This window comes from Callithrix jacchus, chromosome 8, assembly GCF_049354715.1.
Source record: "Callithrix jacchus isolate 240 chromosome 8, calJac240_pri, whole genome shotgun sequence".
Classification (NCBI taxonomy): domain Eukaryota; kingdom Metazoa; phylum Chordata; class Mammalia; order Primates; family Cebidae; genus Callithrix; species Callithrix jacchus.
In genome coordinates this window covers 110642928-110670173 of record NC_133509.1, presented here as the reverse complement: position 1 = coordinate 110670173, position 27246 = coordinate 110642928, and the positions used below count along the sequence as shown (strand labels likewise).

Here is a 27246-nt window from a genome sequence, read left to right as displayed (position 1 = left end):
ACGACTTCACATTATAATGACCTGGGCAGCTTTTAGTAAGTAAAAAATACTTCACTCTGGGTGGAAGTGGGGTGGGGTGCAGTGGCCGGGACATAAACTAGGGTTAAAGCTACTGCCATAGAGTAAGACAGTATGTAAGATACTGTTTGCCAGGACAGGGTGGGAAGGTTGGGGAGGAGTCCAGAAAATAAGGAAGGTAGACAAAAACTAACCTAAAAGAAATTAGTAGACAATTAGTTGGAAAGTGGTTCTAACAATAACAAAATTAATTAGATTTACAAGAAGGAAAACATTAATTCAGACTGATGGGAGAACAGATTTATTGGAAGACTATCAGGACTTAGCACAAACACAATCTCACTTTTTTCAATGCACGTTTCTGTGTGTGCCTACCAGGTGGTAGACTCTTCATACTAACAAAGATGAACATAACAAAGTACCTACTCTTAAGAGTCAACCTGGAAAGTACAAATTAGCAAACAGGCAATTATACAATCCAGGAATCCAAATAGACTTAGGGATACAAGAACGGCTGGGAGTACCTCTTCCTAGTCTAGGACAGACGAGGAAGAACAAAGCTAGAAGAATTTAGGAATGGATTGAAGGCCATTCCAAAAGAAGGGGAGTTTGTAAGAATAAGGATGTATAAAAGAGCCAGGAGAAATGGTCATAAATTGGTGTGGAAAAGTGAAGATTAGAGTAAAAAGGTAGGTAAGTAGATCATGAGGGTTTTTCTTAGCTAAACAGGGAAAATTATGTTTTTGAATCAAAGTTTTCAGAATGCTTCATAAGCAGGAGCTGTTAACTGGGGCCTGAAGAAAGAATGCAGGGAGTATACAAACTTGGATAGAAAAAAACTTACATCCTCTAATTGAAACTTAGCATTTCCTCCATATAAATGTAGGAAACTATCCACAGTAGTGGATTTTTTTTTTTTTTTTTTTTTGTCGTAGTCTCACTCTGTCACCTGCGCTGGAGTACAGTGGCACAATCTCGGTTCACTGCAACCTAAGCCTCCTAGGTCCAAGCGATTCTCCTGCCTCAGCCTCCTGAGTAGCTAGGACTACAAGTACCTGCCACCATGCTCAGCTAATTTTTTTGTATTTTTAGTACAGACAGGGTTTCACCATGTTAGTCAGGATGATCTTGATCTCCTGAGGTCATGATCCACCCACCTTGGCCTCCCAAAGTACTGGGATTACAGGTGTGAGCCACCAAGCCCAAGCCCAGCCCACAGTAGTGGATTAATCTGACTTCATTACAAAAAAAAAAAAAAGCATCTTTTTTTTCATATTACTTTAGAATTGTTACAAGTATTTTGAAAAACATTAGATCTGCTGCTAGGTCTCACTATTTAATATATTAACAAAGAGGAATATATATTATTATATCTCAAATTGTTTATTTTTTGCTACTCCTAGGTGAATGCTTCCTAATTTTGGCTTATGTAGTGGTCCTCAGAATGCCTACTCTGCCCTCCTTCCCCTTCCTGGGAAACCCAAGAATAGAAAGATCCAGCCTCAAGTGTAGGGTTCACGTCAATTCAGAAACAGACCTGTATATCATGTGAAGCAAACTACCTATTTTAAGCAAACAGTTAATTACTTCTAAATAAGATTGAACAATCAAAGATCACCATACAATTGCAGATATATAAAAGTTAAAACTAGAAAGAATAAGTTGAATACATACAACTAATCCAGAACAACTAAAAATAATGCAAAATGTGGCACATATATACCATGGAATACTATGCAGCCATAAAAATGGATGAGTTCATGTTCTTTGCAGGGACATGAACGAAGCTGGAAACCATCATTCTCAGCAAACTGACACAAGAACAGAAAACCAAATACCACATGTTCTCACTTACAAGTGGGTGTTCAACAATGAGAACACATGGACACAGGGAGGGGAACATCACACACTGGGGCCTGTTGGGGGTGGGGGTGGGGGTTAGGGAAGGGATAGTAGGGGCTGGTGGGATGGGGAGGGTTAACATTAGGAGAAATACCTAATGTAGCAGACAAGGGGTTGGAGGCGGCAAACCACCACGGCATGTGTAACAATGCACAATCTGCATATGTACCCCAGAACTTAGAGTATAATTAAAAAAAGGAAAAAAATTTCAAAGAACAGAAAGGAACTTTAAACAATCTATATTAGTCAAAGAGATTTGAAAAGACATTACATCCATGAAACACTAAAACTAATCAAAAAGCAAAAATAGTTCTTGTATATTAAAAACATGCTTGCCAAAATAAAAAACTCAATTAAACACTCGTATCCTGTGTGGGTAATAAATAACAATACAGACATGGTTGAAGACCAATTTAGTTTTATAAGACAAAATCCAAGAAATCTCCAAGAATTTAAAGCTAAGAGGCAAGACCAAAAGTTTAAAAACAGTAAAGAAATATGGAGGCTACAGCCAAAATTTATCTAATAGGAATTCCACAAGGAGAGAAAAGAAAGGATAAGAAAAATCCTTCCCACAGCTGAAAGACTGAAAGGGCACACTCACTGCATGACCAAAATAATGAAAAATGACATATCAGAACACATCCTGGTAAAGTATCTGTACTCTAAAGATAAAAAAAAAAAAAACCTTGTAGAAGTTTTCATAGAGGGAAGGAAAAACCCACAGGTTTTATATAAAGAAATGAGATTCTATGTCTTCTACGTAAATCCAAAGATCTCTTTCATTAGAAGCTACACAATGTGATCACTTAATCAATCGTAATTACCACAAATTTACAGAGAAAAATTGCAAATCCCATATATTTCCCAATACTACATCATGAAATTGCAAGAGATGGTTAAAATCTGGGTATCTATTTTAAGAATCCTTCAAAAAAGTACATATATCCTCCAAATAACGTAGGTTTCTCTAAATAACTAGGGAGCCTTATTTTGATAATCAATTAACAAACTCTACTGCAATGCAGTTATGTCTCAGGGGCTACAAAAGCATGTGGGACTAAGCAGCCCTGACTGCTGTGCTATTTAAATTCCAATGTCTGTTTTCCATCTTTCCTCCTATTTTCCCTTGTATTGAGATTATCAGTTGTCATTTCTTATAAGTCTCAGTGTATTAATTTTATGAATTACCTCCCCTCCGCTTTTTCCAATCTGACAATTCTAATCTCTTCTGGTCTGAAAAAACAGATAATCGTGTCTATTTAAACTGCATCTAAAGTATAATGGCACTGAGTAAAGGCCTTCCTTAAAAAAGAATAAAGTTTAAGGCATCTGTTAAAATTGCCCAAGGATCTTTATAGTTTAATTTTTGGTTTTTGGAAATGTTACAAAGGGCTGAGAGTTCATGATAAATTCTGGAAAAGTGAATCATTAAATCATGCTTTCTAAAGGACTTATTTTCTATCAGAGATTTTACACAAAGACTTTAATAAGGTCTCTTTCCTTCTTTTACATGTACTTTCTTTTAATCTTGTGATCTAGTCCTGAATTTAAAGTTTAGCAAATCTCTACCTGTCCGGGAAGAGGCGTGTTGCCAGCATATAGTTCATGGAGGTCTTATGCTCGAGGTAGGACCTGAAAGGCAAAGAAAGAATCTGGTTATTTCTTAAGCTAGTTCAGGAGGAAAATGTGGAAATAAACACATGACTCAAGCACAGAAGTAACAGATTGTTCATATGCTGTTTTGAATGAAATATACTGTTTGTAAAGTGGCCAAGGAAAAGACAGTTTCTCCAATTTAAATTATAAGATACTAGAATAGAAACAAACAGAATAAAAAGAATAAGGAAAAAGAGGACAATTTAGAAAACAGAAAGAAAAACCAGCATTTCCTCAATTCCTAATAGGTAATATACTAAGTTCAGAAAATAAGACTAAAAGATAAAAGAAAAACTAACAGAAGTTTATATACAGATCAAATGAAACTGGGGATAGGAGATGCATAAAGGGGCTGAAAATGTAGATTAGAGACTGTTTCAATCATGTTATTCCTCAAATTAAGAGCTTTCAGTGGCTCCTGGAAGTCTACTACAAAAAGCAAATACTTTCTCTTCCAAATTTTCAAAAGTTGGGTCATCTGTAACATCAATTCATTCACTTTCTCCACACGGTTGCTCAACACGGATCCTGCAGTACAGTCAGCCAAGTCTCCTTAGAATCCTCTTGTCAGAGCGGTTTGAACCAGAGCAACTCCATCTTGACTAGGGGCTGGGTAAAATGAGGCTGAGGCCTACTGGGCTGCATTTCCAGATGGTAAGGCATTCTAAGTCACAGAACGAGACCGGAGGTCCATACAACAGGTGATAAAGACCTTGCTGATAAAACAGGTTGCAGTACAGAAGCCAGCTAAAAGCCACCAAAACCAAGATGGCAATGAGAGGGACCTCTGGTTGTTCTCACTGTTATACTCCCACCAGCACCATGACAGTTTACAAATGCCCTGCAATGTCAGGAAGTTATCCTATATGGTCTACAAAGGGGAGGCATGAATAATACACCCCTTTAGCACACTATCAAGAAATAACCATAAAAATGAGCAACTGGCAGCCTATGGAGCAGTCATTCTTTTATTCCTTTACTTTCTTAATAAACTTGCTTTCACTTTCCTATACGGAATCACCTGAATTCTTTCTTGTACAAGATCCAAGAACCCTCTCCTGGGGTCTGGATAGGGACCCCTTCCTGTAACACTCTCACACCTCCCATTGATCTATTGCCTCTGACTGGACACCTTCTCCCCATATCCCCTCTACATCTTTGCAGTGGTCCTCCCTCATGTTTCAGTTACCCACAGTAAACAAAAGTCTGAAAATATTAGATGAAAAATTCCATTAGTAATTCATAAATTTTTAATTATGCACTGTCCTGAGAAGTGTGATAAAATCTCATACATTCTGCTCTTTCCCACCAGGAATGTGGATCATCCCTTTGTCCAGTGTCTCTGCACTGTAGATATTCCAAGCCCATGAACCACTTAGCGCTTGTGTTCAAGGAATCCTTATTTTACTTAATAATGGCCTCCAAAGGCAAGAGTAGTGATGCTGGCAATCTGCATATGCTCAAGAGAACTGTAAAGTGCTTCCTTTTAATGAAAAGGTAAAAAGTTCTTGACTTAAGGAAACAAAAATCATATGCTGGAGTTGCTAAAATAAAAACAAATTTTCTATGCATGAAATCGTGAAGAAGAAAGAAATTCATGCTAGTTCTACTGTCACACCTCAGACGACAAAAGTGATGGCCACAGTGCACGGTAAGTACTCAGATGGAAAAGACATTAAATTTTGGGGTGGAAGACATGAACAAGTGACTGCAGTGTGTCACACCAGAAAACACTGAGCCCACACAAAGACTTCAGCAAGGGATCTGAAATGAGTGACACCAAGCCATTTACTGCAAGTAAGGGGTGGTTACACACATTCAGGAACACAGAAGGTCAACAGGAGCCTAATACTAAGTCACAATGCCTATGGCATTCACCTCACTTCATCTCATCTCACTGTATCATCACACATCCTCACAAAGGGAAGGGCAAGTACAGAACAGTAAGACATCTGAGAGGCCATATTCACATAACTTGTGTTACAGAAGATTGTTTTAACTGCTCTATTTTGTTATTAGTTACTGTTAATATCTTACTGTGCCTAGTTAACAAATTTAACTTTATCATGGGTACATAGTATAGGAAAAAACATAGTATATATAGTTGTGAACAACGCAGGGGTTAGGGGTACTGCCCTCCCTCCCACAGAGTCAAAAATTTTCACATAACTTTTGCTTCCTCAAAAAGTTAATTATTAATAGCCTACTGTTGACCAGAAGTCTTACCAGTAACATAAAAACTGGATTAACACATATTTTGTATGTTATATGTATTATACACTATATTCTGACAAGAAAGTAAGCTAGAGAAAATGTTATTAAGAAAATCATAAGGAGGAGGAAGAAGATCTAGTTGCTGTCTCAGGGTGGCAGAGGCAAAAGAAAATCCATGTATAATTGTACTTCAAACACATATTGCCTGAGTCAACTGCTGGTACTATCCACAGTTTCAGGCATCCACAGGCGCTCTTGGAAGGTATCCTTTGCAGATAATCCTCTGCTGGTAAGGGGTTTTCTATTCTAATACACCTTTCAAAAAGCAGGTCAAGTCCACTCTGCTGTACAAAGCCTTCCCTGATATGTCCGACCATGTCTTTACTGTATGCCTGAGGACCCGTCACATACTGTTCCTACAGAGCAAACTTTTTCCTGCTCTGTAAGATGCAGCAGGAAAAAAGTAGGATCTAGACTCAGAATACCTGATCCAAGTCTCACTGTGTGGTAATGGACAAGTCACATTGTTTTACTGAGCCTTAGTGTCCTTGCCATTAAAATGTGAATGAAACAATGAAGTATATAAAGTACATTACAATTACAAAAAGCTATACAAATATGAGCTGTTCTAACATGTTTAAGTAATTTTCCATGAACATACTGATACCTCCCAACAGATAGGGATCCCACCTAATATTTATTTTATATGTCAAAGAACCAGACATAGTGCTAGACATTTGTTGGTAATAAATATGTATTAATAAAATGGCATATTTGTTAGTAGATAAACATATCTCCCACATTCTATGTAAAGGCAGCTCAATTAATATTAATTGAGTCTCTTTTCTCAGAATGCACCAAGAGAGTTAGAGTAATTTATCGATGTGATTGGTAATTTAGAAAAAAAAAAAAACAAAAAACAGAAAATGGTGCACTGAGCACCTCTCCTTTTGCTCTTGGGAGATAACCCCCCTTAGTAAATACATATCCGCTACTGCTCCTATAGGGTCAGGCACTCCCCATACATGGCTCAGACCAACGTTGCTTACAATAGGCATATAAGTGTCCAATTCTGGAGTTCAACCAGAAGTACATTTGCTTGCAGACAGTTATAATCAATTCCAACCTAGACTTTATCAGTAAAAAATACAGTATTTTGGTCTCCATCTATTTTAGCCCTTGTTTTATTTCTGAAATGATTCAAAACCAAGCTAGTAAAGAAAGGTATCATTGTTGGACTTCCTTAAAAGACCCCCAACATTATTTGTAATTGATTCCATAGAAAAAGATACTTACAGAAAGGTCCTATAACTTGAAATACTCAAAAATGGAGGGTCCCCTTTTCATTAATTAAAAGATATGTTTTTGAGGAAATGAAAAAATTCAAATTCTTTAAAAAAATATTTCAAAAGATTTATATATATATGTATAATTTTCAACAAAACCCAGGCAATATTTTTCTGTTGAATTCCTAGGTCTTCATAAGGTATAACTACATGAATAGCATATTTTGAAAGATAAACAGATGATTTCTCAATGAACAGCCATGTTTTCTAAACAAACAAGCAAATTTTTAAAAAATGATCTTTTCTTTTACTCCTCTAAGTTCTACCTCTGTACTTAGAACCATGAACATCCCAACTAGGTCAAAAAGCAGTTACCAGAGGAAGAAAAGTATGTTGCCTATAAACGAGTACAAAGATTCTCAACCTTGCTAGCAATCAGAGAAATGCAAATGAAGACCAAAATAAGATATTTTACTCCCACTAGAATGACAAAAATTAAGAAGTGTCTGACAGTGCTGCAACTGGAGAAGAGACATCAACAGATTCTCTTTTGCATTGCTGAAAGGAGTATAAATTTACATAGCTACTTTGGAAAATAATTTAGCATTATCTTTTTTTCTAAAGCATTATCTTTTAAAGCTGAACATTCACATGTTTTAAGGCACTGCGCCTATAAGAAGACTGCAGCAAGGGATCTGAAATGAGTGACACCAACCCTGTTTACTGGTTCACATATGTTAAGGCCCAGTAATTCCACTCCTAGGTATATGCCCAGCAGACACATATAAAAATATTTGCACCACAGCTGTTCTTAACAGCAAAAGACCAGAAAGAAGTCAAATCCTCAACAACAGGAGAACAGAAAAATTCACAGCCGTATAAACACACAGTAAATATAATAAAGCATTGAAAAAAATGAACTGTAACTATATGTAACATGAACCTTAATTACAAAATACCGAATGAAAAAAGCAAGAGTACACAGAACTTGTCTTTTTTTTTTAAGAAAAACTTTAAAAGCAATTAAAACTAAACAAAAGAACTCTGCTTTTACACGAGAGGATAACTGTTACTGGATACACTCTCCTACCATAAACAGCTAGAAAAGCATACAAGTTATTTGAAGTAACTGTTTTCAGACATTAAACAACTGGCAGCACAGGACTATGATCTCTGACAGAGGGAAACACTGAAGTGAGCCCTACAACTGCCCCACGTTTCTGCCTGGAGCCAATTTCCAGACTACGTAGAAAGAGAGGAAATGCAAATAGAACCCAACAGTTTCCAAAAAGAGATGACAGAAATCAAATTTCTAGGGAGTGGCTAGAATTTTCAGAGCAATGTTCTGGAGAAGAAGTTGTGCAGAACAAGATATCTAAAAATCATCTTGCGGGACCCCTTGAATCTTTGGGTGAACACAACTCTGCTTAGGTATAGGGCAAAAGTCCACAAGGCTAAGCAAAGTGCAAGTTATCAGGATAAAGAACAAATTAAGGAGAAAGTAAGGTGTAAGGTGAATAATTCCCAGAGTTCACATAAGGTGGCAAATTGAGTTCCCGCCACTCAGAATGGAAAAATCTCATTGAACATGGATGTAATTTAACAGACACCCCAAAAGAGTCTTTAGTAGAGGAGCTAACTTGGATCTAGACAAAAAGCTACTCTAAATGAATAACAATGCTTAAAAATAAGCCTGAAAAAGATAAGCTGATTTACAAATTACTGAAGTGCCTGACCAAAAGAAAAAAAATTCAAAAGGGTTTAAAGAAGGCGATAAAATCCAAACACTCAACAATATAACATTTGCAATGTCCAGAATTCAGTTAAAGAAATTACTATAAATGTGAAGAAACAAAAATGTGACCTATAAACATGAGGAAAAGCAGTCAATAGAAACAGAACCCAAAATGACAGATAATAGAATATTTTAAAACAGTTATTATAAATATTGTAACATATAAACAAAAACGTAAAGGAAACCATGAACATAATGAAAAAGAGAAAAAGAAGACACAAAAACTGATGGGAAAAAAAATATGAGGCCAGGTGCAGTGGCTCATGCCTATAATCCCAGCACTTTGGAGGGTGAGGTGGGCAGATCATGATCAGTAGTCCAAGACCAGCCTGACCAACATGGTGAAACCCCATCTATACTAAAAATACAAAAAATTAGCCGGGCATGGTGGTATGCACTTGTAATCCCAGCTACTCAGGAGAATGAGACAGGAGAATCACTTGAACCCAGGGGAGGCAAAGGTTGCAGTGAGCTGAAATCACCTCACTGCACTCCAGCCTGGGCAACAGAGCAAGACTTCGTCTCAAAAATAAATAAATAAATAAATAAAAATAAAATACCTGAAATGAAAATTTCACTGGGTAGAATTAACAGAGGATTAGGTACTGCAGACAAAATGATGAATGACCTTAGAGACACAGAGAAATAGAAAAACATCCCAAATTAAGTAAAGAAAGAAAACAAAATATGAAAAAATATGAGCACAGCCAAATTTGAGGTAAAATATAAACTAAGTAACCACAGTTCCCAAAAAAGACAGAAAAGGAGAAAAATATATTTGAAGAAATAAAGGCCAAAAATTTTCCAAATCTGATAAAAACTATAAGCCCATAGATGAAGCTCAATGAATCCCAAGCAGAAGAAACATGAAGAAAATGACACCAAGGCACATCGTAATCAAATTGTTGAAAATCAGTTGTGGCTAGGCACAGTGTCTCACATCTATAATCTTAACACTTTAGGAGGCTGAGGCAGATGGATCACCTGAGCCTGGGAGTTCAAGACCAGCTTGGGCACCATGGGGAGACCCCCAACTCTACAAAAATTAGTCACCAGTGTTGGCATGCACCTGTAGTCCCAGCTACCAGGCAGGCTGAGGGGGGAGGATGGCCTGAGGTTGAGCCCAGGAAGCCAAGGTTACAGTGAGCCAAGATTAAGCCACTGCACTCCAGTCTGGGAAACAAAGTGAGACCCTGTCTCCAGAGAAAAAAATAAAAATAAAAAAATACGGAAATCAGTTGTAAAGAGATAATCCTAAAAGCAGGCTGAGAAAAAAAGCCATTATGCATAGAAGAAGAAATATAATTGCTGTATGCTTCTCATCAGAAAAATGCAAGCCTAAAAATGATGAAAAGACATTAAAGGTGCTGAAAATTGTACACAAATGGTCATGGCGGGTTTCTTCAAAAGAGCCCAAAACTGGACACAATCCAAACGTTCTACAATAGATGAGTGGTATGTTCTGGTGTATTCAACAAGTTCTGGTATATTCAAACAATGAAATAGTGCCTAATAATGAGGCAAGAACTATTCTTCATAAACCAACACATACAAATATTAAAAACCCTAGGCTGAACAAAAGAGTCCAGATACAAAAAAGTACATACTGTATGCTTCCATTTATGTGGAACTGTAGAAAAAGTGTAATGACAGAAGGCAGATCATGCTGTCTGAAGCCCAGGGTCATGTGGAGGATTGAATAAAAAAGGGAATAAACTGCTGTATGAAGGTGATAGAAATATTTTATATCTTGACTGAGGTGGTAGCAGTGGCTAAACTGGTGCCGACCGTTGCCAGAATCATCTTCAAACTGTACACTTAAAATAGACGCATTTTGCTGCATGTAAACTAGATCTCAATAAAACAATATATTGCTTAGACACGCATACAGAAAAAATAATTCTTTTTTTCAAATCAAGGTAATAATAAACACAAAGTTTAGGAACGTGTCTAACCCTGGGTCAGGAAGCTAGTTAGGAGGGAGTAGGGGATTATAAGGGAGGAAATAAGACACAGTTATATTAAATCACTGTCAATAATCCAGTTCTTGGGTTGGGTAATATTTATCATGTTACAAGTGAACAAACCAGAATAAGAAAGGCAGCTTCGTAGGGAGCAATGATGACAGTGTATCACAACTAATCTAATTCTATGGACCTGAAGTAAAGATTAAAAAAAAAAAGAAAAAAGAAAAAGTAGTCACCTCACCCATATATTTCCCATGTCTCAGATGTAGGAAATATGCGAATAAATCCACCTCTCCGATCATTTTCCTCCTTTACCCTCCGTAAAACTTTGATCTAGATGGAAATATAAGATAAAATGAGTACCTACTTTGAAAACTGGAATCCATGTGGCTATAGGACAAAGGAAGATAGTTAGGACCCAAGAATATGAAAGCAGAATTAAGGGAGAAATTAATTCCATTTAAAATGTTCTTCCCTGAGAAAACACTTCTCCCATCTTGAATCTTTTTTTCAATGTAAGACATGAGTTTGTCATAAATATTATGAATCACTCCATAATTTTTGCTAAACCCTGTTTTAACCCACCAAAGCCTAAAATGAATTTATCTTTACCTCCTCCATTGACAGACCAAGCACAGAACCACCCAACTTCCCTGGCCCTTTCTCCCGGGCTGAGCCCACGAGGTTTTTCATTTCTGCATCACTGGCTGAAAGTGGACGGGAACGCTAAAAAGAAGAAAATGAAAATAGTAAAAAAAAATTTTTTAAGTTTTCATTATTCCTCACTTCCCTCTGTTCATTTCCTTAACATCATTATCTTTCCTAAGATATATAAGCTCAAATTCATTAATTACTTTCTGTAATTATCTTAGCCTGAAACCCTGGAAAACAGAAGAAAGCTAATAAACTCAAAGGCAAGAGGAGAAAACAGAATAGTAAAAAAAAAAAAAAAACACTATGGGTTGAGAAAGAAAAGAGAAGAAAGAAAGAATGAGGTCCATGTGACTTTCTAAGCTAGTATTTAACCCAAACCTTGGTTTTAGAGCACATCTAATATTTCAAGGATATGGAAAAATTTGAAAATGCCCTCAACAGAAAAGTCAATGTATATTTATTTCAGTGAGTATATTATTTTCAGCACAGGAGATGAAGAATTAAGAATTGAGACATAAGACACAAAAACTAGGAACAATCTATTAACATCACAAACGAAAAAGTTGCGCTGTGAGATGTTTTACAGTTTGAGGGGGAAATACTGAGACGAGAGTCATCACTGACACAGAAAAGAGCGTGGCCAAAAGGTTATCACTGTGGTTCTTGAACTTCAAGAGGCCTGAAACACGAGTAACTACCTGGGGCACTCCAACAAGGCAGCCAAAGGGCCCCCGTTCATCACTGATCCCAGAAGAGGTGCTTGGCTAGTTCGGCTTCCACATGGTAATCAGGGAAATCATCGGAAAACACAAGTTTTAAGTGAATTTTGATTTTATGTGAGTAGAGAAACAGAAAGGTAAAAAAGGAAGTCAGTATAAAAGCATGACATAAACTATTACTAAAACTAATGAAGTGACAGACAAAAATAAGACAAATCTGCCAAGTAGAAAGCGTAAGAAAGAATTCAACCACTATGGGTGCAAACTGTCCTCTTAATTCTTAGAAGTAACTTCAATCAGAGAGCAGCAGCCCCACTGTCAGGAGATATTCTTTGTCTTTCTCTATTTGTAGAATATCTATTCAAAGGAATTTTGGTAACTAACTTTTGGCCTTTTTAGCAATACCTGTTGTTATGGATTGAATGTTTGTGTCTCTCAAAAATTCTCATGTTAAAGTCCTAATCTCCAATGTGATAGCATTTGGAGATGGAGCTTTTAGAAGGTAATTAAAGTTGGAAGTCATGAGAGTAGGGCCCTGGTATAATGGGATTAGTGTCCTTATAAGATGAGATGCCAGAGAATTTGATCTCCTTCTCTCTTCCCCAGCCCCAGCCAGTGTGTGTACAAAGAAGAGGCCATGTGAGCATACAACAAAATGGAGGCCTATAGGCCAATTTTAAAAAGCCTTAGAATGAAACCTACTTTGCCGGCACCTTGATCTTGGACTTCTCAGCCTTCAGACTCTGAGAAATAAATTTCTGTTGTTTAAGCCACCCAGGCTATGGCATTTTGTTATGGCAGCCTGAACAGACTAACATACTCACGTAAACAAATAACCAACCATGAACGGTTTTATCTTTGGACACAACCGAGACCAACTAACCAATCTTCAAAGCTAGCACGGGAGTTATAAAAGCTAAATTTTCTGATAGGAAACTCCATGATGGACACCTATATCAAGAAAAACCATGAAATCAACAGATGTAAGCAACATGTGAAGTGCAGAGGCTTTTACTGTGGTGTCTTCAACATCCAGAACAATACATTATACTTGGCATGAAGTAAATCAAGAAGTATTTGTTAAACAAATAAATAAGTGAAAGTGCTGACACCAATTATGGTTAGAATTAAACTCTGTAGAAGGATTTTGGGAAATAGTTTTACTTCCTCAATCTCTGGGACTACATTAAACAGTAGATGTTAAAATGAGAGGGTTTATAGGTTTATATATTATTTGTATAAATACTGTAACCATTGCTTTAAAATCTTTAAAAAGTGTGAACACTTATTTAATGTATAATTTGGAAAAGCCAAAAATATTAAATGGATAGTTTGAGGACTTTTCTTGTGATCACACACTACCTACTGTTTGCCAGAAAATACTTATCTAGTTCACCCATGATAGTATGTTTCTGATCATAAAGCCGCTGGCAAAGCCTGACGCAGTGGCTCACACTTGGAATCTCAACACTTTAGGAGGCCGAGGCAGGCAGATCACCTAAGGTCAGGAGATCAAGACCATCCTGGCCAACAGGGTGAAACCCCTTCTCCACTCAAAATATAAAATTATCTGGGCATGGTGGCACATGCCTGTGATCTCAGCTACTCAGAGGCTGAGGCAAGAGAATTGCTTGAACCCTGGAGGTGGACACTGCAGTGAGCCGAGGCTGCACCATTGTACTCCAGCCTGGGCAACAAGAGCAAAACTCCATCTCAAAAATAAAACAATAAAGCCACTGGCAGTTAGTCCCTAAAGTTAAGTAGCTTTCTTGCATGATACTATCTCAAATTACGTAAGGAGATAGTAAGCAATAAGTATTCATTTAAATAATAAAAATAAGCATTTTTATCAAGCTTAAGAACAGAAAGAATGTTACTTAGAAGGCTGATAAGCTAAAAGCTACATTAACTAAAAGTATTTAAAGAAAAAGTTATTAACTATTAAACAGATTTAAGGAATGCATGGGTATATTTAAAAGAACCAAGGTCAAATCACTATTAAACAACATCTAATGAGAACCCCCCAATTCTTGGGTGTTTTTTTAAATGGTTTTTTAATATTCCTGGCTTCTAGAAATTGAGATAATGATGTTGTAACCTTCTCCTACTAACCGAATGTGGTTCCTGTAACCAATGAATTAGCACCCCAAATTCTCAAACTTCTCTGCGAATCACTTTCAAAGAGTTGTCTCCCATACACAGTCACAACCACTCCTTTGTTACAGCCTACAACTCCAGGTCTAGCTACTGTGTACAAATGTGTAAACTGTTTGGGGTCGGGTAGAGGCATGTAGAAATTCAGGTCTGTGCTTCTAAGTTGGGTATTTAAGAGCTTTGAGAAAGGAATAAATGTGACCTGAATTAAAGTCACAGGTGAAAGAAAAGGCAGAGAAAGAGAGAAGGGAAGAAGAAAGGATAACATGGACAGAAAAAAGAAAATAAATGCTTATGAGTGTCAAAGAGACACACTTGGAGATTAAAAACAAAGGTTAAAAAAAGGAATCAGAATGATTTGAAAGGCCATCAAGACTATTACAAACAAAGGCAAAACAGTCCAAATGCAAGTCATTCTGCAGCTTTGCCTTTGGGGACAACAGCTACATCCTCTGGATAGCAGATATAATAAATCCACATATTCCCATAGGTTGACTGAATGTACTTAGGAAATAAGGCTCCTCTGAACTTAGAGAGGAGAACCACTGCCTCTGGTTAAAAGATACATGATTTAAATATCCAGTGCTCAGATAAATTTTAAACTGTCAAATAACTGTCAAGTTAAGAAGTCTGCCATGCAACATGCACCAAAGATAAATTTATCAACAGACAACTTATGATTCAGAAATCTACCCAAAGAAGAAACCTTACGCATCTAACCATCATTGCTAAGGAACAACTGACAGAATGTGAAATTATTGAGACAAAGAACCACCAGTCTCCACTCAGTCAAAGCAGTAAGAAACAGATGTTGAATCAGAAACTGACTCTCAGCCTAAAAAAAGCTGGCAAGTACCAGTGATGAGAAGAACTTGACAAAATGTAGAATGGAGAAAAATAGCAAGATATCCTAAAAATATATCATAATTGAGGGGCAAAAATAAAATTTGCTTGACAGAGAACACATGCAAAGAATAAAAATTTCTCAATGCAGTTTTACGAAGTTTGGAATCCTTCATTAAAAGCAAAGAAACTAGAAATAGCTCAATTTATATGTGATACATTTTACCATCAAAAAAACAAAAGATAAAATCAAGTTTAAAGGCAAAATGAATTAATGCTATCGAATGAAAGAAAATAAATGGACAAGACCACATTAACAATAAATCTGAGTGGAAATTGACCAAAAAAATGGCTTCTAAGAGAACATTTAAAAATAATGATAATCAGTGTATACTCTGAAATTGGCGGGTGGAGGGGGGAATAAGTAGGCTTGTCTAACAGTAAAAAATAAAGTAAAATAAAATAAAAAGAGTTATGTAACATCTAGAAATTTGGAATAAATGTAAGCCAGCAGGTCTGAGAGACATGCATTTTGTTATTAAGGAAACTGGCTTTAAAAACAAACAAACAAAACTTACCAAACCACTTAAAATTACATCTGAAAAATCATGAAGAACTGAGGAACTACCAGATTGGAAAAACAACAAATGAGGTACTAATCTTCAAAAATGTAAGAAGTATGCTCCTGGTGGTTAATGCCTGGTAAATCTAACTCGAATCCTTAGTAAAATAATGAAACAAATATTAAAAGGAAAAAAAATCCCTAATAATTTAGAGGATAGTGGGCTCATGAAGAATAGTATGAAGAATGCTTTATTTATTTTAAAACATGCTTTAAAAGTTTGATTTTTGGGACAAGAGTTTTAAAAGGGGAGCTATAGCAATATATTTAATGTCTTTGGATTTTAGAGAAGCATTTGAGAAAATTTTATAACATTTTTATTCTAAATTATATGTCAAGGGTTACTGCCAGAATATAACACATCAACAAAAACGAAAAACAGTGTAACTGTAAGATAGAGTAAATAGCAATGAATCAAGTTGGGGAGGGATTTCTAAAATGGGAATTAACTAAGTATTGCTTAAAATTTTCATTAATGTCTGGAAGTAAAAATAAAACAGCATTTTTGGATGACAGCAAATGCAAAAACGTGACTACAAACAGGTGAATATCAAAGTAATGAGATCTTCACAATGGGAAAATCAAGGTTCAAAAGTGTGAAGGGGAGTGAATCTTCTTAGTATAAACTAGGCTTATAAATGTCTAGCATTTAGCCTGAATATTTTACCTATGTTTTATCATTTTTTTCTCACCATAACTCGATGTATGAATTATTATCCCCATTTGACAGATGGGAATTGAACCTTAGAGAGGTAAGAGAACTTGCCCAAATATCTAATTACTAGTTATCAGCAGAGCTCAAATTTGAATTCAGGTCTATCTGACTATAAAGGTACATGTTCTTTCCATAGTACCATGCAATACAATTTCTGGTAAGTGGAAAATCTGAACCATAGACATTAAAGAGAAGGGAGAAATATAGATAGAGAAACTGGATTAAAAAGGAAAAGGCAGACAAAGGACAAAGAACTAAAAGAATTCACAATCTGACAGCAACAGAAAATGAAAGCTTGACACAATCTAACTGGTCAGAACAGAGAATTTTTCTTTTTAACTTGGCTCCCATGAAAATACTGTGAAGTTAAGAGTGCTTCGTTAACAGAAAGACAATGACAAAATAGAACATTGCAAAGAACGATTAAAGTCCAAGAATTCAACACATATAAAGCTGGCTGAATAAAGTCAGAAAGCCTTTATGTAACATTCAAATACATTACTACGAAAGAGAGGTCTTGCTCTCCAACAAAGCTATTATAACCTATGGTAATCCAAGCAATGCAACTAGATGCAATGGAATTAAACTGATAATGAGAAATTAAGATTAGAACTACATATCAAAGGCCGGGCTCATGCCTGCTATCCCAGCACTTTGGGAGGGCCAAGGTGGGCAAATGGCTTGAGCTCAGAGGTTCCAGATCAGCCTGGGTAACAAGGCAAAACCCTCATCTCTACCAAAAATACAAAAAATTAGCCAGGCGTAGTGGTGTGCACCTGTAGTCCCAGCTACTTGGGAGGCTGAGACGGGAGGATCACCTGAGCCTAGGAAGTCCAGGCTGTAGTGAGCTGTGATCGTGCCACTGCACTCCAGCCTGAGTGACGGAGTGACACCCTGTCTCAAATAAATAAATAAAAATAAAATAGAATTACATTTCAAAAACATTTCTTTAGAGTCAAACGCCAAAGGCTATAAAAGATTACTCATTTCTTTACGTACTCCTATCAGTAGATTAGTTCCAGGTATATTTAGAATATAAGCTCTTTGAAGTCAACAGGCTTATTTTGTTTTGTTTTGTTTTTTTTGCCACGGGTAGCAGCTAGCATACTTAGGTATTTACTAAATATAAAACACTACATATTAAAGCATTTCAAATTCTACCAACTAAGCACCAAAATTCATACTACGGAACCACATTAATCAGTTACTAAATATTAGGGCATTCAAGTTATTTTTTATTTCTTGCATTCACACAAACCATATAAATCACTTTATCAGAAAGAGTAGCTAAGAAAGTTACAAGTCAAGCATTCAAGCTTACCAGAAATTGCATCAGAGAGTACAAATGCCAAAATAAATATACTGGAGCTTTTTGCTAAATAATAGTTGCAGTGACACGTTTATATATGAGGATATCTATAACCCTCATACCAAAGCATCAAATAGCAGGCACAGGACTCCCACTGCTAGCCTAATACTTCAAAAAGAATTTTTTAAATTTGTGCAGAAGAAAGCGATGGTTAATCTCAACTACTGCTAACAGAAACAGTAAGCAAGCAAATGCTGATCATTCAGAATGTTCAGAAAGAAAGATGTTTGCATTTCAAAGGTAGCATCTGAGACACTATTATGGCAAAGCTTCTAAAGATGTGTAAACTGCAAATCACTACTATTTGAAATGTCACCTGTTAAGAAACTCTAATACAGCCCAACACCCAATGTGAAAACATTTCCAATATTAAGCTATAGACAACAGTATGTTTCGTAAGATGTCTGGGGAAAAAAATGAAGTTCATTTGTGAACTACAAAATTTCCTCCCTGGAATATTTTGGTCAACTAGATAGATATGCCTATAAGCCCCTGTTCATTGTTTAAATTCAGCTACCTCCACTGCAGTATAATCACTATCAGGAAAAGAGGATCCCTAAGTTCCTGCATCCTCTACTCTTATATTCTATAACCAAAAAGACTTCTATGCATTTATTTTCATTTATGTTATTAACTGTACAAAAAAACAAACGAACAAAAAGACAGGTACATAAAGTATGTACCATAAAAAACTAAAGCTAAAAACCTTTCCATTTGGAGAATGAAAATAAAATTTGAATGAAGTCTCCAAAAGATCTAGAACTTACCTGCTTGGCCTTTGATGACTGTAACTGTGCAGATACTGGACGCTATAAAAGACAGAAAAATGGAATAAAGCCTTATCTTCTCCTAACATGCCTACATTTTCCATCTCCTAGATCTATGATATAAAAGAGGAAAAATAATCTCCAAGCAGACTCCAAAGCAAGAGTCCTACACTTGGTAGTTGGAAGGTTAGAACATTTATAATATTTCATTATACTGCTTTCTCCTATGCCATGTATATTCCAGCTTCAACTTCTCACTGCTGAGGGCGCAATCCTACTGCCAGATACTGAAGACCCTGAAGTCAACTAGTCCACCTGACAAACTGGTTTCACACACTACACATAACTAATCTACAGTTCCTTTAGCCTTTATGTAAGTGTCCTGCAGGCTGCTTATGGATGAAATCATGCCATTACCTATGAGTTGGCAAAACAAGCATTGAATAGACTTTCTAGAGTTTGCAAAGAGTTGCCAAAAAAGCTAACAGGCAACCTCAGAAAAGGGATCCATTCATCCAAGATTGGCAATACAGCTACCTCTAGAAGTGAAACTTGGCAGAAACTGTGTTAAAGCTGCACAGAAACGTTCATGATCCTTTTTACATAATCCTGTGGTTCTTGCCACAGATACTGCAGGAAACAATTTGCAAAGGAATGTGATTGCCTAAATTAAGTTTTCCTAATATACCTAGGTTAATCCTCTACTTTTTCTTATTAAAAATTAAAGAAGACCCTTTGATCTGTGATAATGCACTGATCAAGTATAACCCTAATAACTGATTTTATATCTAATCCAAGATAATAGCCCTTAAAATCCAGTACACCCTGTTCCACATCCCAACACTAATTAGAGAGTATTTCTACAGCATGGGGTCACAGATAGGCAAAGACTGAATCCAGCTCAAAGACATATTATGCTTGGCCTGAAAAGTATTGTTTCTAATGAACTAGCTGCCAATATTTAAAGTAAGATTTCTGATTTCTCTTGATAATAGGAAGATCTCGTAACACCTGGCCCACACCTAAGCATGACAGTAATTAGCTGGAGCACGTTAGTAAAACAGTCACCCGTTTCAGATGAGGTACGCACTCTCTAGTTTACCTCAGTCATATCACTCTTAGCTGTATTATACCTGCCTCTATTTACTCATTTATATTACCTGCCTGCAGGCCCTCTAGGCATTTGAGTTTGAAAGCCCTGTTCTAATAAAAAATCATCTGAATAAATAATAGTATATGAGTTTGGCAAACAGAAAATAGCACTACTCCAAATGAAACTAGCAAGCAAAACGAACAAGAGGAGGAGGGATGTGAGTAGAAGAAGGGAGGAAAAAAGGGAGAAGCAGAGGGTTAAAGTGTAGTTGGGGCAGGGATAAAAAGAGAGGAGAAGAAAGGGAAAGAGAAGATGGGGAGCAGGAAGAAAAAGCTGCTTATGCCTTCAAAAAGCCTACAATCTGGCAGAAGAGGACAATTTTAAAGCAACAAATCAATAAATGCAAAACAATGTAATATAGAACAAGTGAATAATATTAAAATGAAAAGTAAAGGTCATGATGGATTTAATAAGACTTCCAAAATGTCTGAGCAGGCAAAGTAATCAAACCAGATGGGAAGAGAAGAGCAAAGTGGATTTTTTAAAATAAGAAGAAATGTTAAAGGCCAAGAAACAAAAGTGGAAAATTAGCAGGGTCAAAACAGGCAGGGACTGACAAGACGACGGAATGAGTAATAGAAGGATTAGCTGATTGGTTTAACTGGAACAAAAATGCAGAGTACACAAAAACTGAAGCAGTGCTTGATGAAATGATATTTTAGACATGTATAAGTTTCTTTGGGCTTTTATCTCATTTAGCCTCAATCAATAACTCATGATCATGGAGCGTCCGAGGAAAATTACTTGTAGAGAAGATACTATTTCAAGAAAGCATCTTCTTTACAAAGCTAGTCTGAAGACCAGAAAGAACACAGTAAGGACTGAAAATTAGTAGGCTTCTTCTCTGTGCTTTGTTTCTGAGCACATCAATCTGAGGTGAAAAAAGGTTATTTTTAAAAACAGAGAGAAGGAAGATAATGAAAAAAGCCAAGATAAAAGACAAAACAAAAAATAGGGAGTAAGTTTGCTGGAAAACATTTAAAGCACAAGCTGTTAGCCACAGCTGAATATAACTGCCTCCTATCTAAAGTGATCCCCAAATTCTCCTGCTCTAAGTGACCTCATATCCACAGTGCCTCAGCTCCCTCAGTTACACCAGGCGCCACTTCCCAGTAAGCTGCCTTCAGGCTCCCTGCTGCAGAATTTGCTTACCTGAGGTTTCTGGAAAGGGTTTCGCCTGGAAGACTCAAAGGTGGGATAAATTGGCCGGGTTGATGCTCGCTGGGCAGGATCTTGGCACACAAATCCTGAAAGGGGAATGGGCAACATTAAAACCTGCCATTTTCTAAGGTATTAGCAGGTCTGACTACACCTTTTCTTTAGATATACAGACTCAGTTTCACTGTCATAAATATTACAGAGATCTAGCCTCAGGAGGGTAATGCACAACTCTCCCATACATACACTTTGCTTGAACTCTGAACCACCATAATTAGAGAGAACAAGAAAAGGGAAATATGCAAATAAATTAACCTTGCTAGTTGGGTAGCTGAAATGTGATTCTGAGTGAGAAAGAGATGTAGATTTTTGATAAACCTAAAACAACTGCAAACCACCACTTTAAAACACATGGTTGTTAATAAAAACAAGTTACTTTAAAGTGGCTACCTGGATGATGACTGGAAAATAAAGTTATTTTTACGGGGAAAATCCAAAAGCAAGTTAACAGTCTTGTCCTGTTACATGATCTGCTTCTGGAACTGCAGAAGGTGGTCTATTGGCAACTTTCAAAATGGGCTTTGTAGATTATCTATGGCTTTGGAAATTGGACTTCAGCTAATTTCACTTACTTCCTAAAAGAAGCAGATTCCCATCCAAAGAGAATAGAGTAGCTAAGTTTTACAGCATTTGCTAGTACATCAGGTACTAGTTCATCGCAAATATATTTTATTAAGTCTTTTTATAGTACTTAAAAAAACAACAAACGCACAAAATAGCCACCTGACTGCTCATCTCCATTTCAAAGTTTTGGCTTATCTCTTAAAATGGGATTTCGTCTTTGGGCTGCTTTGGTTATAATAACTACTATAGAAGGGATCACACTGAGACCAGTAGAGACTATCTAGCAGAAATATAGCCAGTCTCCGTTATAACAAGGCTTCTTCAGTGGGTTTTACTTTCCCAGTTTGGAGAAAAATACACTTTCTCCAGATCTTTGCTAATTCTCTTTCTCAGCTCATAATTCCTGTGCCCCAGGTCTCAGCCTTAGTTGTGGTTTAGCCTCAGGACAGGATGGAGCCAAGAGGAGTAGAAACATATAAACATTTCCCTGAAAATATAATTTTTTAGTATAAAACATTCAGCATGGCTTAGGAACTGCCAGTTGGCAAAACCTATGGAGTCTGACAAAATGGACACTCTGCTTAATTTTTATATGAGTCCAGTTTAGAAAACACTACTACTCACCTACAACAGTGAACATATCTGAAATCATACTGGCTTTAATCTTTAGGTCCAGAGGTGCATCACTAACAGAAACAAAGAAAGAAAAGAGCAATTGGTAAGTGTGTAGGTTAAAAGAATAGCCACCCTCTAATGGGCCCCAATATAGCAAAGTTTCCAAATGTCAGTGAAGAGCAACACATAAAGCCCATAAAATCTGTGGGGTGGGGAATCTGTGCACAAATATGAGAAATGAAATCCTGGTGTTCAGTTTGTCCTCTGTAATGCAAACCCAGCACCATGCATTGATTCTCTAACATGCAATTTTTTTATACCAGAAGGTCTTGTGCAATTCAAATTTTGCAGAAGTCAAGAATACTGCTTCATTAAAACTGGATTTCAGAGGTTCAGACTTTCAGTACGCTCTTTTATGAGTGTGCCCATCGTTCAAATTACTTTTCACTGCTGTAACAGTCAAGTCACATTCACATGCAAGAGAAGCAACTTTGGCCATATTTGTACTTTTTTAAGTCTTTATGTTCTGTGCTAAAACAACCTTCTTAGGCTTACAGGCTTGCAAATAGGGCAAAAACAAAAACAAAAAAACGAGTCATACCAAAATCTCACCAGATGATACAGCAGAAACCCACATGAAAACAAAAAGAAGATGGACCAAAAGCAAGAGGCCTCCCTGTGGCGGTGACTGCCACACTGGCTTCAGCGTTGAGGTGTTCCTCCATGAACCAAACGGCTCTGACTGCTATACTCAGTGCTTCATTCTGGGGATTTCTAACTTCTGATGTATAGTATAATACACTTTACTGGGCAATCTGCAAAAGGCTGACTTGACGAAAGTTCCGTAACACCTGAAGCATCTGTAATATCTAGCTCTACACCTTACTATGGAGGTTAAGCCAAACTCCCACTCCAAAAGCAGTCAATCTGTCTTTATTTGATTACTTGGCATTTTGCCAGTATCTCTCATCCTTAAAAACTCAGCAGCTGGGTGGTCTCTGGCATAAACCTCTGGAGTTCTCTGTTTAGAGAAGTGTACAGTGAACAGAAATTCTGGCTATAGCTCCTTAATAAGAATATAATATATTAAGAATCTTTATTTATTTATTATAAAATATAATAAGAATCTTCTCTGGTATTGAAAAATATGTTTCTTTTCTTCTTCTAAACAATAGGTTAGTTAAAAAAATTTTTAAGTTGTTTGAAGTTTTTTACTTTAAACTTGGATGACTTTAAACATAGGACAGGGTAAAAGCACCACATATTATCTACGTGGCCCTAGATCCAGCTTTATATCATTATAGTATATGTGGATTTGAACCCATAAAGCTTTTGGTAATGAAGGAAATATAATAACTTACATAATTCCTTAGCCTTAACAGAACACCTACTACTAAAAAAAAATACAGGGATAAAAATGAACATAAAAATCATCCCTTAGAAGCCTAATAAGCAGAAATCATGTAATTGTAAATTGACTAGGAAGACAAAGATTCATGATTCCCATATAAACTTTGACATTATGCCATAAACCAGCTAATTTAAGAAAGTCTGGTTATCTCTAACTAATAACTAGGGAAAAAAATAATCTTCTAGTACCAAGAGAAATGACTCCAAAAAAAAGTGATTTAAATATTTCTTGAAGGTTTGTCCTTTTCTAGCAGATGGAATTGACTTACCAGGCCAAAGAAGGAGAGAGATTCACTTCCAACAACCATGGCTTCAGAGTAGAATCTATGAGCACATCAAAGCCATAGAGTTCTAGAAATACAACACAAGATAATACACAAATCATTTTCCATGTCACAACCACACAAAGATCTACAACATTCAATCTGATCAACTCCCAGGCCTAGAAACTCACTGAGTATAAGTAGTAAGTGGAAGTAGAAACAGAGAATCTTTCAAGAATCTTCCAAGTATCTTTCAAGTTCAAGAGAAATTAATCAAGTTCTAGGATAATAAGAAAACAATGCAATACAATTCCACTGTTTTTATCATGCACTGTCTATTGATGTTTCTAAGTCCTACACAGAAAGCGACCTGACTCTGGAATAGTTAACTAATACGATTCTGCTATGCTTATGGGCAAAAGAAAAAAAATGGAAAATAGAATGAAGTAAGTGCAACCAACACCAATGCTGCTTTAGGCCTGCTCTGAATTCCCCTCCCCCAGCCCCTCCCTGCCAATTCTGAACACAGAAACATCTCCTGAAGGCATTTCTCTAGAATCCTTCCATCACATTTTCTTAAACCAAGATATTGTTTTTGCAACCTAGGTAAAGAAGACATCTAAATGTATTCTTTCCCCTCTCCTAGAGTTTCAATTTCACTTTGAAGACAGAAAATAAAATACACTGCCCCAACATGAACTGAAAGACAAGAAAAGAGAAAGCCAGTGGTAGTAGAGCCCAGGTGTGACAAGCGATCTTGAACAACTAATATCATTTATGGGTGGGGGCCAGAGATCAAGTTTTTGGATTCTGTATTGATTCTCTTCCTCTACCTTCCCAACTGCTGCAAAGAGAAAGCAAGTCTCAGGAGTAGGTTTTCCTGTCAGAATGCCTAGTTTCATTTAACAAGTTCAGGGATGAAAGGTTAACTATGGAATCCTTCATATTATTATTAATGAGACCTTCTCTACAAAAATCACAGTAGTGTACAGTCCTTTGTGTGTGTGTGTGTGTGTGTGTGTGTGTGTATACATATGCATATACAAATACATATAAAACACCACACCTAAACATCCCATCCTGTGACCCTCAAAAAAACAGCTTATGTTTTTTCTCTAGGAATAAACACTACCACACTACCTTCTTTACTGTCTGATCAGAGGTCACTGGCCAGACCTCACACCCACAGAACACAACCAAGTATTTTCCAGAAATTAATTCTAATACAAATTTCCTTGCTTCAAGAAGGATTTTTAAATTTCTCAATACTCTCAGAAAACAGAAAAATAGATCCTAAAAAGATGGCCCCAAAAAACTCTTCTAGAACACAGGAAGTCTGAAGTTACATGAGGTATTAAGAATCCTAGAATGGGAATCTAGAGACCTAGTTGTCCCCATAATTCTACATCATATCTACATGATTCTATGGAACTTGGGGAAACCATTTTTCTCCCTGAGATTTCCTTAGCATCCTTTGATTTCCTTTGGCCTCTTTATTAATATCTGGATGCTATTTACATATATATGGCAGTAAGAACTCAGACATGCATATTCAAAAATCCTCTAGGGAGAAGTTTCCATGAATGAAGTTGACTTCCACTGTAATTATATGGGATTCCATTTCATTTGCAGAAATCATCACAAACTATATTAGAGGTTGAGATGGGATTCACCTTCAAGTAACTATACAAAATTTATATATTATCTATACTTTAAAATGTAAAGAAACAGAAGATATTTCACCTATCTTCTTTTGGTAATGAATTCATAGCTTTTAACAGCTAATACATTCTTCTGAATAGCTGATCTTATCTTCAGTAATATTGTAAAATATTGCCCCTTTAACCTGAGAAAAATCATTTGTGATAAAGCACTAAATAAGGCATTTAAAAGGAATATCTACTTGTAAAATCTGCAAGTCCATATTATTTTATACAAGCAAGAGAGACTGCAACATTTGATTGAAGTAAAATAACATTCTATTCATTGTTTAAAAGCTGAAGCATAGGATTCAACCGTTTCATAAAGTGGTAATATTATTAATAGTAAGAAGAACAGGGTGAAAATAATGATTGATGCACATAGTGGTCAGGTCTGCAGAATCAGCTACAAATGAAGATATATTCAAATCAGACTAACAATCAATAAAACCCACTATTTAAATATCCTGCATTAAGCAGCTACACATTTGCTTAACCATTTCTCCAAATCAGAGGCAAATTCCAAGAATCTCAGTTGACAGGGATGAGAACCAATATTTCGGGAAATATGAGGGAAGCAAATGACTGAGAGAGAAAACACCCTTCACAGAGCTAAATTAATTTTCATTCGGATGACTGAACCCTTTTAGTGCTAAACAACCTCTATGGAAAGGGTGCCCAAACTAAAAATATCAAGCCTCAAATCTAACCACATCTTTACATGTGTCAGGCTTGGACTTACTATCATTTAAAAGTTGAAGAAGAAATATATACCAGTATGTGACAGCATTATAACTTAGTGCAAAACCCAGTTCACCTCAAAGGCTGACATGAGAGAGAGGAACGGGGTGGAAAGACAGCTTCTGTATATGGTTTTCCTCTTTGAACACGATCAATTCAGCTTAAGAAAAATAATTTGGGTCCCTGGCAGGCTACTAGAGTCCTTATAAGAAGCTTCTAAACTTATGATTGGTATTTGGTATTTTCTATGGTCATTATAAAGATTTTAAAAGGTAAGAAGTAGGTTGTGCTGAGCATAATAAACTTCCTTATCTTTTAATGTTGTATGTTTTGGCAGTAGTAACGAGAATTTCAAAAATTCAGTACCCACAATGAGACACACCAGCGTTTCTTACATGAATGGGTACGAGCAAGCTGGGCTTTTCCAGTTCTGAGAGCTCCTCTCTTTTTGTTCCTCTGTGTTGTCTTTATTATGACAGAAAAGCAACTATTTTCAAAGGACTATTGCTATGCCTTATGGAACATTTCCCCAGGACAATTTTCCTTGGTAAGAAATATTTCCTTCAGCCCCTAGCCAAACCAAGGCAAACTTAGCTCCCTACCTCTTTAATACAGTTCCTTGAAAAAGCAATCTACACTTAGCAATCTGAACTTCTTAATATCTATTCACTCCCAGCCCACAGGAATTTGCTTCTGCTCCCACTCTAATAACTGACTATCCTCAATATGATCACCGAAGACTACCTTATTGCTCAGCCCAAACATCTGAAACTGATGACCATGCCTCACTTATTGGAGCTTTCTTCTCCCTTGGGTTCCAGGACACGGCTCTCTTCTGATTTTCCTCCTCCTTTCCTTCCTTCTCTTCTACCGATATTCAATGGTAGGTTTGCTCAAG

General features: G+C 36.6%; 1 protein-coding gene across 50 annotated transcripts in view; it reads right to left on the bottom strand.

Moving 5' to 3' along the window:
• The window catches only part of TTLL5 (tubulin tyrosine ligase like 5), a 293499-nt gene that overhangs the window by 204518 nt on the left and 61735 nt on the right, over nucleotides 1-27246 (bottom strand). For 34 of the 50 annotated variants that reach the window (XR_013521423.1, XR_013521412.1, XR_013521413.1 and 31 more), the window contains 7 exons: nucleotides 23914-23995; nucleotides 22244-22305; nucleotides 20990-21084; nucleotides 18685-18726; nucleotides 11454-11567; nucleotides 11083-11174; nucleotides 3493-3555 (listed from right to left, as the gene is read on the bottom strand). Coding sequence is in view for 36 of the 50 variants with exons in the window: in XM_078335474.1 (XP_078191600.1) it covers nucleotides 3493-3555; nucleotides 11083-11174; nucleotides 11454-11567; nucleotides 18685-18726; nucleotides 20990-21084; nucleotides 22244-22305; nucleotides 23914-23995 (550 nt within the window). In the remaining 14 variants the exon portion in view is untranslated. The remainder of the gene's footprint in view (nucleotides 1-3492; nucleotides 3556-11082; nucleotides 11175-11453; nucleotides 11568-18684; nucleotides 18727-20989; nucleotides 21085-22243; nucleotides 22306-23913; nucleotides 23996-27246) is intronic. The other 16 variants (XR_013521422.1, XR_013521421.1, XM_035261090.3 and 13 more) reach the window with 1 other exon arrangement.